Consider the following 15,637-nt stretch of genomic DNA (forward strand, 5'->3'; position numbering starts at 1 on the left):
AGGACTATCCAGGGGGAACCTGGAGGACCATCCAGGAACTAACAGGTTCCCCCTATGACTATGCGCATCATGCGTAAAGCATACAGAGGTATGCGAGTCATGTGCTTTACCTTTGTGCCACTGCTGTGCCCCACCCTAATTGTTTTACTCTTTCCTCTCCTCACCTGCAGAGCCATATTGTGGAGAAAAATCCACAGCCAAGCTTAGACACCACCTGGTATCTTCTGTTCAAAGAGTCGCCAATCTGGACAGGGCAGTAACCACCTGCAGTTATAACATCCAGGATTAAACACAGGAACACACAGCAATACCCAGTAGGAACATGGCAACCAATGTCTCCCAAAGTAATCTGAATATTAAACAAACAGGCAGGAAGCCATTGTCACATAGCTTTGGAGAGCTCCAGCTATTTCTGGCCTAGCGTCGTCCTCAGAAGCCCTTCCATGACCGTTTGTGAGTAATATGCTCAGACCTGCCTGCAGGACACTCGAGCAAGATGATGAATAATCCTGTTTCTGTCCTCCTTTAACCTGAACAACGCATGGCACGCTGGGTTTTGCTTTTATTTTTAACAATCTCAAAGAACTTTGAATTGGATCTCTGTTTCCAATATCCCAGAACATGGCATGAGCTAGTGTGTAATTTACGACTGCGTCAGGCGTTTGTCGTATCTTACAGACAGCAGTGCTGATACCTGCAACACAGAGGAGCACGAAGCAAGGTCAGGTGGAAAAACATGCAGACTGAAGCATGAAAGTGAAGGATCACGAGAAGCGACTCAGATGTTAACCAAGCAGTACTGGTCATCTGTGGTTTATAGTAAGAATAATTTACAGTAAAACAGAAACCTTAAAAAGCTCTGCAGCCCAACTTATTTTCAGAAAACCCTGGTTCAGATCACACTGCCTGTGTTCTCCATCTTCATGATGGTGGCAAAGTGTTGCACTCACATGTTTTGTATGTTACAGTGTTGCTCTGATGCACATATTAATTTCAGATCAATGCATCTCTCTGGGGTCTTCACAGTCCTGACTTTCCGTCGTATAGAGATGATTGGGTTCTCCAGCTGTTCCTAAACAATCAGATGAGTCATCTCTGTTCCTAAAGAACGCAAAACAGTGTAAGAAAGCAAAACACTGGACTCTTTTAGCCTCCTGCTTCACCTCATCTTCAATCTGCAGGTAAAAGTGTTTGTGTGTCAGTGATTTGCCAGAACTTGCACTATTTCTGACTGCTGCAAATCATTTTGCCGTCCGTCCGTGCAACCCGAGAACTCGCTGTCCCAGCTGCTGCCGACACGAAAGCGGACTGCATGGATGGAAGGCCTCTAGTCACGTCATGTCTGGAAATAATCAGCGCAACTTTGTTCTCTAGTTTTGAAGCATCTGATTGTAAAAGTAAATATAGTTTTTACATTCTCTACAAAATAAGCTGTTGTCTAAAGCTCTAAATAAGTCACTTTTCTTAATACAGCTGATCTGTCTGTGTGTTGAAATGTGTTTCTTCAAGCTTCATTGGTATGAGATGAAATGTTGAGTTTTTGTTCTGAACACAAGCCTGCTTGAAAGAAAACTGTTTATCGTGCAGAAGTCAGTAATTTGTTTGACGAAGAAAATATTCCAACATGAAAATTCAACATCACAGTTTAAGAAAACCATATTCCATAATTGGTGATTAGGCATAAACTTGCAGTAAAACTCAAAAGACAACATGCATCTGAGGAGCAAGAATATACTCACATGTGACGTTGCATGACGATCTGGTTTTGGATCTCAGTATCTAACCCTAAAGTTGTTGGTGAAGATGGAAACCTGGTTTCATGCCGAGACAGCAGCCAAATGACCGGACAGAGCAGGTGAAGGTGGGGGCTAGGAGCAGCAGCCGGAGTCAGCATGATCCAAACATGGAAATGTCCAGCAGACACTGAACTCACCAACCACACCAAGTCTTCACCTGGCTGCTGCCAGGTTTCACTCCCTCCATCTTTCCTGGCTGGATTTAAATGTGGGGCAAGTCACAGAGGAATGAGAGAGGAGGAATAAGATCAACAGCCTTGAGAGAGTGAGGGACAGCTGGAGAGTTTTTCCTTCTTGCTCTGGTCCCATGGGAAGGTTGACCTTTGGGTTAAACTTGGCATCAAAGCAGAATCTCCGACCTCTGACACAAGATTAAGTATCACAATGAAGTCAGGAGGAAGAAGGTTGCATGAAACGCCAACATTCCTCCTCGTTTCTGTTAGAATTTGAGGTGTTTTCTATATTTTATGCCACATACATTCAAATGATGATTATAAAATGTTGTTGAGTAAATAAAACTTAAGTGAAACTAAAAAGATAGACATTTCAAGCCTCAGCAGGTTTATATTGACATTACCTTAAAAATGCATCCTTACCTTTTGACTGAGAGAGCATCAATTTATTGGCCAAAATTTGGGAGATTGGTGATCGGCTGACATTTCCACATGAAACCGATCTTACCTACCTCTGCATACGTCTGAAAATCAGCCACTGTCCCGTTTCCCACTGCTGTGAGAGAAGGCTGACAGACAGACCCGCCCACCTGGTCACGTCTGTATGTGCACCGTTAACAATAGCCGCTGTTGCCCAACTTGTCAATTTTGTCAAGATATTTAGTGACTTTGAAGACAAAAAAATCAATTGAAATGAAAAATCTGTATTGGCCAAATTCGAATTCAGCAGGTGAGGTTTCATAGAAACTGGTGACTGGTAGTCGGCTGGAAAACTGCAATCGGGGCGGCCTTTATTTGGACCTTTTCACGTTTTGTCATGTTATAACCACAAACTTCTGTGTATTTCAATGTGATTGGGTGTGTTAACCAAACAAAGGCATGTTGGCTAACAAACAGGTTGCCAGCTGCGCTCTGCTGTGAGCCGAGACAGATTTAATGAAACATAAACTGTCAGAAAAACAAATAACCTGTCTGTACCTGATACTATCAATACTTTAAAACAAGCAGGTGCTATATCAAATTTTTAAATCTGTGTTGGTTACTCTTCTGACTTCACAGGTTAGAATTCTGAATTAGATGGCCGTTGTAGTCGACTTTTTTCATTTGGCTGTGAGAAATTCTGACTCTGGTGTAAAAATAAATAGCAGCATTGCTTTGTTTGTGAAGCTGACAATTTTGTACAATTTTAATAACTTGTTATAGAGTGATTCTGGGGATGTGGGTTTATTTAAAGAAATAAAAAACAATAGCAAAAAACTAATACTTTCAACCATTAAGGTACGGAAACGGCAGCAACTATCTGAAAAGTATGAATTACTTTGCTGCTGATGACTGCAGTTGTTTTGACCAAATTTTTTACGTGGGATCAAAGTTTTGTTGACTATTATGAAATACAGAAAAAGTGCAAATTGGACATGAACAATGCACAGTGGGAAATAACCAGGAACTACTGAATTAGCTGCAGTGTTTAAGAACGTTTCAGCAAATGTTTTCTTAAGCACTTTGTATTGTCTTGTTGCTGAAAATGAGCTATATAAATAGGGTATATAATAAGGTAAATAAATAATATATAAATAAAGTAAAGGCCTTATTTATATAAAGGCCTTTGCCTTTACATTAATTATACAGAGTTACACCTTCGTGATGTAGTATTTGATCTGCAAATATAGACAAAAATCTTTTTCAGGGGAAAGCAAAAGAAATGAGAAGATCCAGGAAGGTTTGAAAATGAGATTTTCCCTCTGGGCTGTAATATCGCAGCACCTCATTTTAATGCAGTTTTAACGACAAAAATAAAAAGACTTTAAGTTGTTCTCCCTCAGCTGTTCCACTTCCCCTGACAGTGCATTACTGTGTAGGTGTTTATTCCCATCCCCATTTATGTCCACAACTCTAATGAAGGGCCAGGCCTGAGCCTGTAGTGGCTTCTTTTTCCAGAGGGTTGTAATAAAACTCCTTTTGCAGGACAAGGACATGAACTTATTTTTTCATGAATATAAGGCCAAGAAATCAGCACGGATCTAAATCCATGCAGGGTTGGATGGATCAGAAAGTCTCTGAGCATTTGTTGCAAACAGCAACAAATGTTTGTATGTTGTTGCATACAAACAGTATGCTTCTTAGCATACTGTTTGTATGCTAAGAAGCATTATTTTATTTTTTTATTGGGATAGACTAACAAATTGGCGAATTGGCACTACATGAACAAACTGATTTGAATTGGTTAGAGCTAGACTTTGACTGAGCCATTCCGACAAATAAATAGGCTTTGGTCTGAACTATTCTATTGTTGCTTTGCTGTGAAAGTGTAATAGTTTCAGCGTATAGTAAGTTTCTTTATCTGTTAGCCAAACACTTTCAGCGTTGATCACCAGAAACTTCATATATCATCTTAACCAGATACATTCAATCACCAGAAAAAAATTAAGTCAGATGAAAATTTTTCTGTTTTAGGTCAATTAGCAAATATCAAACTACATGATTACATTTCCCCCCTAAACACCAGAATAATTAGTGAATTTAAAAAAAATTTAAAATAATAAATAAAGTTCCATTAATTTCTGTCATATTTATTAGAGTGGCATTTTAAGCTTCATAACTTTGGTTAAACATTTTGGGTTTTCTTCTACAAACTCAAACTGACTCAGGTTTGTAGGCCAGCTTGCTAGAATGCTCCTGACATCCGGGCTTTGTGATGGTCACTCCGAAACACTGACTTTGTTCTGCTAATTGGTCAACATCCATGGTATTGTCGTTTGATACCATGTTGATCATACTTTCATATTATCACCTTCTTAAAATAATACAAATGATTTTAGCAACAACAACAACAAAAAAATACCACCTATAATTGATATCTGAAAACTGTCCCCAACCTTGTTTGCAAAATATCATAATCAAATTGCAATGAAATAAATTCCCTTCTTTCTTGCCTTTAGTATTTTGGGAAACATCGTTTGTGTTCAGTATGAAACTAACTTGTTAAATATTACATTAGCATAAAAATGTGAATTCGTAACACTTGGACTACATCAGTCAACAATTATCCCACTCCAAACATTTCTCTACAATATGAATATTGCAAAAACTGATACTGTGATGACAATATTTACCATTTTAATATAGTATAAATCTACAACTGAGCTTCTTAAAGAAAAAGTGCAAACATACCTACAATGTGTACATATGAATCACTTTATTGCATTGAATTAAGCTGTTGTTAGGCTCATCCTATCAGTTAGTCAGAGAAAGCTAAGAGTTGAGATTACTGGGTAACGGTATGTATCTACAGAACACACATCAGAACTGCTTACACATAATCTGAAGGCAACATTAATGTGCATGGTAAAGAAAAAAAAGAAAAAGATTTTATGTACAAGGTAACAGTTTGCAGCAATGTAAAATCATAATCTTAAACTACCTTATAATGTGGGGGAAAAAAAGACAGTGATTCATCTGAAAAGCTGATTGTGACCTTTGATTCTGACTTGATCCATGACAGTTCTCTCAGAGCAACACCACACGGCACGAAACGGAAGGACAGAGCTGCTTCCCTACCACAAAAACAAGAATCTGAATTAGTGAGACGCGACAAACACAGGTTTGTAGGCCTGACAGTAAAAAAGACCAACAGCATAAGCAATAAAATAAATAAACAATAAATTAAAATTGAAATCGATAACTAAAAGCCTTCCAACATGTGGCGTCGTGGAGCAGGAGGCACATCGTTTAAAATCCTACAGGTTGAATTATTCACAAGATAAAAAGCTTCGCTCTGCCGCCAGACTGCTAAAACCTGACATCCACTTTGACAGCAACAACATAAATGTTAACTAAAGAAAGAAAAAACAGCACAGCTGACTTGTCAGTTCAGAGATAAAAAACAACAGATGAGCTCTTTGATGTAAAGTAGTAACAAGTAGATGGGAAGTGGTTCATTAGAATAAAAAAGCCGCCTCCCACCCAAAATGGAAATCCATCGAAAAGAAGAACACAATGCATAAAATTAGTGCAAGTAATGCAACCAAATTAAATTTTGTAAATGCATATGTAGAACAGATTTGCAAAAACACAGAGAACCAACGGTATTACGGTAATTATTTCAGAACTTCTACGGGATTTTAAAGATGTCAATATTTCCTTCTTTTCTGAATCAACATATGAGCTTTGGGAAAATAAATCAGATTGAACTGGAATATAAGTTCAGAAGTTGACACTGAATATCAAACCAATGTGTTAAGATGCATCAATCAGAGATTTACAGCTGATTTCTGATCTCTGGATTTCTCTGTAAATAGCTAATTCTATGTGTAAATTCTACAGTATGTGGATTCCTACTAAAACCTTTCCAGACGGTTTTGCTCCTTCTCACAGTCTTGTTCCTTTATAGATAGCATCTCTTTGTTACACCTAGTTGTGCATCTTCAGTCAGTAACGGTTAACACACCGAAGAGCGTTCTCAGTGCGAGATGGTTGCAGTGTGTTCACTGACTGGAAGATCCAGTTTTGTTCCAGTCAATGTTTGAACATTGACTGGAAACCTGTTTAGGTTTCAAACAGGGCGGTGCAGATGGAAATCATCTTCAAAGCCTGTAAAAATGTGTCAGGATTTTTTTTTTCTTGTCTTTTTTCAATGTCTATTTGTTTCTGAGGGAATTTCATCAGTCACAGCAGTTCTTTTACTAATTTTGTGTTCTTCATTTTACTTATAAAGAACCCTATTTGTTCACTTAAAGTTTAAGTGTTTAGTCTATATGATCAAACTTATGTTGAGCAATTCAAACAATGCAGATAATTACAAAATTCACATCAACATTAGAGAAGATGACCCAAAATGTTGTCTTTGACAAAGTAAGGAAAACAAACCCATAGTAGTCCTTCCTTTAAGCCAGGCAGCCAAAGCAGACAGAAGTAAAAACAATGTGTAAAAAAATCCAGAGGATTTTTAGGGTAAGACTTGGAAGAAGGGCTTGAAACAGGGAGAAAAAGTCATTATGTGTGCATCCTGTATGTAAGACTTGGAGAGAAAAATAAAAATGTTCCAACAGTGTTGACATTTAGGGTAAAATGTACCTTTTGGAATAAAAAGTGAACCTTGATGGGTGGGAATGTTCTGCTTGGTTTGTCCGGATAAACAAAGCAAATGATGTTTTTCATGATGCGTCTTTCCCTCCAAGAGTTAAATCCGAGGAGGAAAGCCAATAATGCAAAATGTTTCGATGTGTGCTTCATTCCACATTATTTTCACATTTGTCCCTCCTTATTGAAGAGGCGTCCCTTTTCTCCCAGAGAGAGGACCACTTACACCACCAGAAACGTGGTCCAGTCGGTCAACGCCAGTCTCTCTCTTCACGCAAAACCAGTCCTTCCAGCAATACCACAGTTCAGGTCAGAATATTTCTTTGTCTTCTTTTGTACTTAGATAAAAATAAATTTTTTTTGTCCAAGAGAGACCAAGGACAGGTATTCCTAACGATGCCTTCCCTTTATGAGTCGAGACAATATTTCCCCTGGTGCCGGGGTCATAGGTCTGTTACCTTGTTTTCAACGGCAGCAGCGATCTGTTGGAGTCTGTAACCGAGCTGCATCTTTTGAGCTGTAGCGTCCTCTTCCAAAGCTGTGATGATCTGAAGCAACGAGTCGATGAGAAAAACAGGTAAAAACAGACGGTGAACAAACCAGGAAGCAGCAATAAGTCACATATTTGCATAATCTTCATTCATATATTTGATTTTTGCCTGGAGTACAAAAAGCTTTTTTGAAAAATAAATCCCAACAAACAATAAATTCGAAAAAATGTTAAAGAATTGCTGAAAGACACTTAATCCCCGCTCAGAAATAAATTCTGCATCCTGGACAAGCCCTCAATAATTTTATAACCAGCCTAGTTAAGCAATATATAGAACCGGATCAGTGGTGAGCTCCATGAACTAAAAAGCTTGTTGCCCTAAGCCTAAAGCATGAAAAATAAATATTAGTTCTGCTGGCGCTGAAAAGCTTCGCCAACACGATATTTAGTGAAGCTAATGTTAAAGCACCACTATCACCCTCAACAAGGTCAGATATGTTAATGCACATCAACTTGTTTTGTTGGACTTCAGGATGAAATTAAATTGTTGCTCTGGTCACAAGACAGACAAACATCATTTTACTCTCATTGTGACTCTGAGCCAACTGGTATGTTGATACCATCAAACTGGGTTAGTTTTACTCAAGTTATCATACAGTGAGAATCTTACACCTGTCCATATGAAATGCAGGGTAAATCAGAAAGCTCCTGTGAAACTCACTTGATCGTAGTATTTGTTGATGTACTTGTACAGCTCGTGTAAAGCCACATGGCAGTTGACCTCAGCAGCATAATTCTGTTTTGGGACAGAAAAACATATTAGAAAAAAAACGGCAATAGCTGTAAATATTTCAATTTAAAACATTTTAATGATTGACGCCAACTACTGGGCCTCGACGGTGTTTACATACACGGGAGAGTTCTGCAAGAGCCGAGTTCATCTCCTGGTCACTGGCAGAGATGGTCTGTTTGATGTCAGCATAGTATCTACAAAAAGAAGAAGAAAAGAGAAAAACAGAGTTATGTTACAAAGAAAATGACCTGAAGAAATTATTTATATATATTGTCATATATACTGTTGTTTTTGTACTTTTTTTTTTTTTCAAATATATTTTATTCCGAAAACCTGACAGATGTATATATGACAAGACCATAACAGAAAATAAATACAAGAGTCTATGCAGTGGTTCTTAAACTAACCTCATAAGGTCAGTGAAAGCAGCTAATTTGCTGGACAGACTCCTGCTCAGTGAAGCTTTAACATATCACTAGCACTAGCGTAATCTGCATGGTTTAATGTGCAGCTGACAGTAGTAACTGTAGCAGTCTGCTTGCAAACTATCCATGCATGGCAGCCCTGCAGGCTCAGTCTACCTTCTGTCTGCCACTAACAGATGTCCTCAGCTTCACTCCCTCTTCTCTCCTCCGGAGAGTTTTACGTGCCTGAGGTCAGCCGGGCGACCGGCTGCCATATTCTTACCTCTCCACCATCTGTTTGTAACGTGGGATGTCTCTGGCATACAGCAACTTGTTGATCGGAGAATCCTGCACAAAGAAGACACATGAAGTACTGATGTGTCAAGTAAATGTTTAGTATACGACAAAAAAAAAGGAATAACTGAGTCTTTTTTGTATGCACAAGATAGCTTTTAGCCTCATTGCTACATGTTAATTATTAAGCTGCACATTAACAGAGATCTTTGATCTCACTACATTGAGCTGGGCTTTCATTACTCATTTCTTAGACAGGGTTAATGATATTTTTTTATGTTAAACCATTAAAATGTGGCAGATATTTTTGCAGTTCGCAGAATGTAAAAATCAAATATTGGCAACAGGAAGTAAGTCAGAAGGAAGAAGTTGGAAGGAAAGAATGAAAGGAGGAAAGTTTGAAAGAGAGAGAGAATGCTGGGAAGAAAGAAAAGAGAAAAAGTTGGAAAGGAAAAAAGAAAGCGGCAAAAAGAGAGAAAGAAATTGATGGATGGACAAATGGGTAGATATACAAACAAATAGATAAAGGGATGGATGGAGAAAACATGGAAGGCTGATTGGGTGGATGGATGAAGAAATGATTGACAGATGACAGGATGGCAGCAGGAGGTGTTTATGTGTTGTGAGGAGTGGCTCTGATCTCCTCACCCTTCCCAGCTTGTGATCAGCGATGGTGCAGGAATCCATGAAGGTCTGGGCGATGACGGACAGAACGGCGTCCACATGATCCGAGGTCTGCACGTCAAAGATGAACTGGGGGTTCTTCAGAATATTGATCCAGAACCGCAGCGGTAAACTGGATGAAAACATGACGGGGCTATAAAATCACCAAATATAACAGTAGAGAAACATCTGTAGCAGTGAGTATGAGTAATAAAATTTTTGTCAGTCAAAAAAAAAAAAAAAGAAAGAAAAAGACTCCCTATAACCCATGTGCAGCTCTGCCCACACAGCAGCAACAGTCAGGTGTCCCTCCCTCCTCCCCTACATCCAGACCTCAGCTACCTGTTAGTTTTCCAGATGTGGATGGTCTCTGGGTCTGAGATGTTGTGCTGCAGAGCCTGCTCGTCCAGCAGGTCAAAAAAGTATTTGACAGCCAGAGGCACGGGACGGCTGGTGCTCAGGATAGCAGTGAATAAATCATCCACAAACTTCTGCAGAGTGCCCTGAGAGAGAGCAGAGAAGGCGACGGTAAGAAATGGCTTTCAAATTAAAAGACAACAGGCTGTAGGTGACAGGAAGTACCTCAAAGTTCACATCTGAAGGTTACCACACCAGAGGCCATTTAAATTAAATTAAAACAAAGTGAATGAACATTAAGTAATTATTTGGATCAACAAAAATACACTATTGACTTATTTAGAGATTGTTTGTAGAATCCTCTGCTACTTATTCTTGTAGTGCTTTAAAGGAGTCCTATTCTGTATTTTTCAGGCTTGCTAAAGGATTTTAAAGTTTTTTTTCCCCTTTTTTCTAAAACTTTAGCTTCTACATCTGTTACTTTAACCCTTGAGGGATCTTGGCTGTGCAAAATGGGACATTGTGCTTTACTGCTTCTTTGACCCTCAATATCTCAGTCAGATTAAAGGTTAATTCTATGAAACTTGTCCAGGACATAAAAAAAAAACAAATAAAAAATGTTTTTGTCCCTTTTATTGTAAGGTACATAGAACAAAAGTTATGCACTTTGTGTACACTTTAGTCCTTCTGCCCCATGTTTGTCCCATTGACTCCGATTATAACCACATATTGTCATTGGACAGTTATCTTAGCATTTTAAAATAACTTTCCCATGAAAACAAAACTAATCTAAGCTTTTGCCTTCAAAATACAAGAAAAACCTGTTTTATGTGTGATGACCCTCCTAATATTACCACCCTTTATACTGAAGAGGACAATCAGAACTGTCCATATTTGGATTTTTCCAGGAATCCTTCTTTGATCCAGTAGTAGAAAGTAGACTCCAGAACAGAACCAGCCTTCTTTATCAGATTGCTGAGCCTCTAAATGCCTGGTTCTGATGCTATTTGAAATCATTACATTCTCCTCAAAAGTTTAATGTATACAATTTATTCAAATATCTTGCCCTGGATATACTAATCATGCAGAAAATAATAAAGTTTTTCTGCAAAATAGACCCAACAAGGTGATTCCCAAGAATCCAATTATAACCACATATTGTCAGTGGACAATGAACTGCCCTCTGACCTGTGGTAGATTTATAACACACAATTTAGATTTTACTGTTAGACATATTATAAATTTGATCTTACAGCCCACTGGGTCCCAAAGTTTGTCTGAAAGTGAACATTTAAAGTAAAACAATGCATTGGGTCACATACATCATGAAAATGAATCTTTCACATGCTTTTAATAATGGAAACTCACATTAGTTCACAATGCATGGAGGTTTCAGTTTGGAAACAAAAAGGCACAGGGCCGTGGCTTGTTAGGGCTGCTGCGCTTCACAAGAGTTAAATATGAAAGATGGTGCGAAAAATGCAAACGACAGATTTTTTTTTTCTTTTTTAAACGGAAGCTCCATCTGAGCGAAACATTACTGACATTTTATTGCATCATTAGGCTGGAGTGGAGCACGAGAACAAAGTCAGTGATAAGACAGTGATAAATCATTAAAGACGTCTGGGGAAGACTAATATTATATTATTGATGTTTAAGCGACTAATGCTGGTGGCGGCTGGAATGGTGACATTTAAAGTGTTTTTCCTGCTCATGCTGCCGACTCGCTTCGGACCACGTCCAATCATAGAAGTGCGTTTAATCGACTGCACTCGTTTAATTGGCTGTTTGAGCTCAAAATATGTTATCTAAACTTCCACCAATCAAAAGGCAGATCTCATTTCTGCCCCCTGGGCCGCGTTACCTTCATGGACAGCAGCCGTGTGAGGTAGATCTCAGGAATGGCCTTGGCTCGTTCCCCTCCTTTCTCCCTCACGCTGCCCCGCCGGTGCTTCGGCAGCTCTGATTCGTCGCTGGCTTTCACCAGGTGCCAGAGCCTCACCCCGCCCTCCTCCCCATCGTCCAACATAGGGGTCTCTGTAGGGCAGGCGGGACAGCTGGGTCAGGAGGGCTGACACTCACTATTAAATACATTATCTCTGTATCATCTGAAATCTAACGTTGTATGCTAATGATATATCATTATAGTATATAATAATAAAATATAGAAATATTACTGCTTAAAAAACTGATATGAAATTAATAAAAATATTTCACACTTTTTATGCTCATCACCTTTGGGAAACTTCACATTTTTCTATATTGTCCTTACTATCATTCTGTAACTCATTTCAAAAATATCTATTTATCGACTTCTTTACGAAAAAAATATCCATTTTCATATTCTCAGCCTCAAAACTTCAGTCTAAGTAGTGTAACCAAAGCTGCAAATGCAAAAAAAAAAAAAAAGCTCAACAGTGACCCCCACTGGTTATTTCAGGCATGTAAAAAGAAAAATCTAACAGCTCAGATTTTCTTATGTAGAAAAGAAATGTTATCAAAATTCCTCCGAGAAGTCAGGAGACTGCAAAAACTTGTCTTTTTATAATTTTAGTTGTAATCATTCAACTATTGAGAATAACTAAAATGTGTTCACTAAATCAGTAAAAAGTTAGGACACTCTGCCTCCAGATTAGTAGCTGGCCAAACCTTCAAAATGCTGAACGGCCAAATCCTGCATGGCAGATGTGATACAGCTGTGCTTGACTTGGCTTTTTTCAGTTGGATTAGGTGTGGGGAGGGTGATCCAATTTATAATTCACCAAAAATTGCAATTTTTAAATCACATTTTACAGAAAGTCTTTGCTTATTTTTGTTACTTTAATTCCCCAGTATTGTTAAAATTGCTACTAAATATCTATTTGTCAAAATATGTTGGAAAACACAAACAATGTTGTAATATTTTTCTTGCCCGTATTCCTGTGCATTTGTGACTTACTTTCTCCAGGCATGTAGTCGTGGCTGTCATGCAGGTGATGCTTGTTGTTCCTGGGAACGAGCGCCACGGTGGCTCCGTCAGGGACCTGCTCAGGCATCGCAGTTGTTAAACGTTTTCCCCATGCACCCCAAAAAACACTCATCCACACAAAAAGCTGTGCAAAAAGCATTTGCTCCCTCAACATTTCTGCATTTTGTAACATTACAACCACTAACCTTCAAGGAAAAATATGTGTAGCTTTAAATATTTTGAAGAAGCATTTGTGTTAAGCCTCTCTTTACTTTGATAATTATCGTATGTTATTATGATAACTAGAATTATGATTTTCACAAACCGAATCTTTGGCGCCACCCTGGTTACTTTTATATTACTTATTTATTGGGGTGATTTTTAGTTTTTATACACACAAAAAACAGGATACAATGCGGAAAAATACAAAACAAATAAAAGTAAAAAGAAAAAATAGAACAAAACTTGGTCCCTGGATGCGGTGCGTCATGGGCGGAGCTACAGCATTGAGTAAATTTAAATGCATGTCACAATTTTCAGATTTTGTTGTAAAACATTCTAAAAACCATTTGGAACCGTCCTTCAACTTCAATACTTTGTTAGTTTTTCACATAAAATATGACTGAAATACATAAGAAATTTGTGGTTATAAAGTAAACATGTGAAAAAAAAACACTGTCAAAGGGTATAAATACTTCAGCAGGGCGCGGTAAGCAGTTTAGAGACATGCACTGACCTTGTAGTGCTGTAATGTGTTGAGTCGCTTCCAGGAGCCTTGAACTACTGATGTCAGGTCTTCATCGGACAGGATGAGGTGACCTGCGACCCCGGCCCGCCACTCTGCAGGAGAGAAACGTTCACAACAAGTCATGTTTCTGCTGATCATTGAGCATTTAAGACTTCCAGGTAACGCGACAAAGCACATAAGTTAACAAGGTATTATGAACTTGAACTACAGTTCATAATAATAAAGTATTGAGTTTAACTTGAGTTACACAAGATAAAAATATGATTCGACAAGCAACCACTTCATTTAAAGTCGCTCCTTTAGGTAAAAGACAGAAAAACCTTCTGGACAATACCATGTGTCAAAATAAAGCAAATAATTTAACATATGCAAAGAGTCAGCCACACATAGCTTACAGCAGAATGACGCGTTCAAACTTTGAGGGAAACTTAGAGTTTGAAAACAAGCTCTAACCAAGATGTAGTGAGTCGATGTGTGGCCTCTGTGAAAACGACATTCCTTTCCAGGACTGCTCCAGAACCTTCTCCTTCACTTGTGTGATGGTGTCGCAGTCCAGAACCTTCGCCGGAACCGTCTGATTGGTGGCGGCTCCACCGGCGGCTGTGGCCGGCATGGCAACGTTCAGAGTCTGGATGAGGGATGAAAGCTGTTAGAGACACTAAGATCATCTGTTTAGGCTGCATTCATACCAGCCCTGTTTAGTCTACTTTAAACAAACTATAGCTTGTTTCCTCCCTAAAAATCTGGTTCATTTGGGGAGGTGTGACTGTGCAATCCAACTCTGATCTCTTTGTAATATGAATAAAAAACAAGGTATAAGACTATTTTTATTGGGTACTGTATAAATATTATATAAATTTCCAATACAGGTAACACAATGGGGCTAATCCTCACCAGCGTGCGGTACTCCACGTCCTCCCGTAGCAGCCGGTTGTCATTGAGCGTATATTTGGCTTTTCCCGTCACGGCGTCCACAGGTCCTTTGTCCACCTGGTGTTTTATCGCTCTGAACAGCATGTAAAACGATTCCCCCGCTGATTCCTGGCCAAGCAGAAAGGATTTATTCACTTAGGAAATCCTCCAACGCCAACTGTGCTCTGCCTCGGCAGCCAGGTCTGACTGGCTACCCTTGATAACTACATTTGATTCACATCAAATGAATCAAATTTCAGGTTTGATTCAAGTTGCAGATGATCTGTGGAAGGGCTCCACACCTTGAGTAACAGACATGCTGCAGTTAGAAAACACAGTACAGTAGCTATTAGAAAATTTGATGAATAAAATCAAAGGCTGGACCAGAATCTGTACTGCACTGGTTGGGTTTGAGTTGGGAGCTCAAAGGGGAGCTGAACTCCATTTCCCCTGGTTATCCCTACCCCAGTCTAGAGATGCACTGATCCGATATTAACATCTGTATCGCTCTTGATACTGAAATGAAATCTAGATCCGTTATCAGTGACAATGTACCCGATCAACAAGGGAAAGTCTATTCAGTCTAATTCTATGCTATGTGCTGTGAGCAACATCATGCTTTATTATTTATTTTACATTAGATTTAGAATTCCTAATTGGACTATCTGAACTATTTAAAAGAAGGTTTGGTGCAGTTTGTTGTTACATGTTTGGTCGAAGTCGTCAACCTACTGTTGTCTGTGTTTAAAAATAGAAATGTTTTCAATCAATTCAGCATTATTCTTCTGTATCAGATCGGTATTGACAGATACTCAACTTCAGATATCAGTACCGGAAGTGGAAAAAAGTGAACTGGTTCCCATTATTTATTTATTGGTATACATAAATATTGGGATAGGGACATAAATACATGCCATCTGAAAGCCAATCAGATGTAACCTAGTAAACAAGAAAGACTTAAATGTGTTTATTTTATTTGTT

General features: G+C 38.7%; 1 protein-coding gene and 1 long non-coding RNA gene across 3 annotated transcripts in view; one reads left to right on the forward strand and one right to left on the reverse strand.

The window, feature by feature from the left end:
* Positions 1–15,637, forward strand: part of LOC116720590 (uncharacterized) — a 957,300-nt gene that overhangs the window by 397,200 nt on the left and 544,463 nt on the right. The window lies entirely within an intron of this gene.
* LOC116720296 (plexin-B1-like) overlaps positions 5,142–15,637 on the reverse strand; it is a 77,219-nt gene continuing 66,723 nt past the window's right edge. For both annotated transcript variants that reach the window (XM_032563462.1, XM_032563453.1), the window contains 11 exons: positions 14,639–14,785; positions 14,198–14,372; positions 13,733–13,836; positions 12,988–13,072; positions 11,914–12,086; positions 10,035–10,195; positions 9,678–9,825; positions 9,019–9,083; positions 8,450–8,525; positions 8,260–8,334; positions 5,142–7,596 (listed from right to left, as the gene is read on the reverse strand). In XM_032563462.1, coding sequence (XP_032419353.1) covers positions 7,492–7,596; positions 8,260–8,334; positions 8,450–8,525; positions 9,019–9,083; positions 9,678–9,825; positions 10,035–10,195; positions 11,914–12,086; positions 12,988–13,072; positions 13,733–13,836; positions 14,198–14,372; positions 14,639–14,785 — 1,314 coding nt within the window. In that variant the 3' untranslated portion in view covers positions 5,142–7,491. The remainder of the gene's footprint in view (positions 7,597–8,259; positions 8,335–8,449; positions 8,526–9,018; positions 9,084–9,677; positions 9,826–10,034; positions 10,196–11,913; positions 12,087–12,987; positions 13,073–13,732; positions 13,837–14,197; positions 14,373–14,638; positions 14,786–15,637) is intronic.

The sequence above is a fragment of the Xiphophorus hellerii genome, chromosome 1 (assembly GCF_003331165.1).
Source record: "Xiphophorus hellerii strain 12219 chromosome 1, Xiphophorus_hellerii-4.1, whole genome shotgun sequence".
In the NCBI taxonomy this organism is placed as follows: Eukaryota; Metazoa; Chordata; class Actinopteri; order Cyprinodontiformes; family Poeciliidae; genus Xiphophorus; species Xiphophorus hellerii.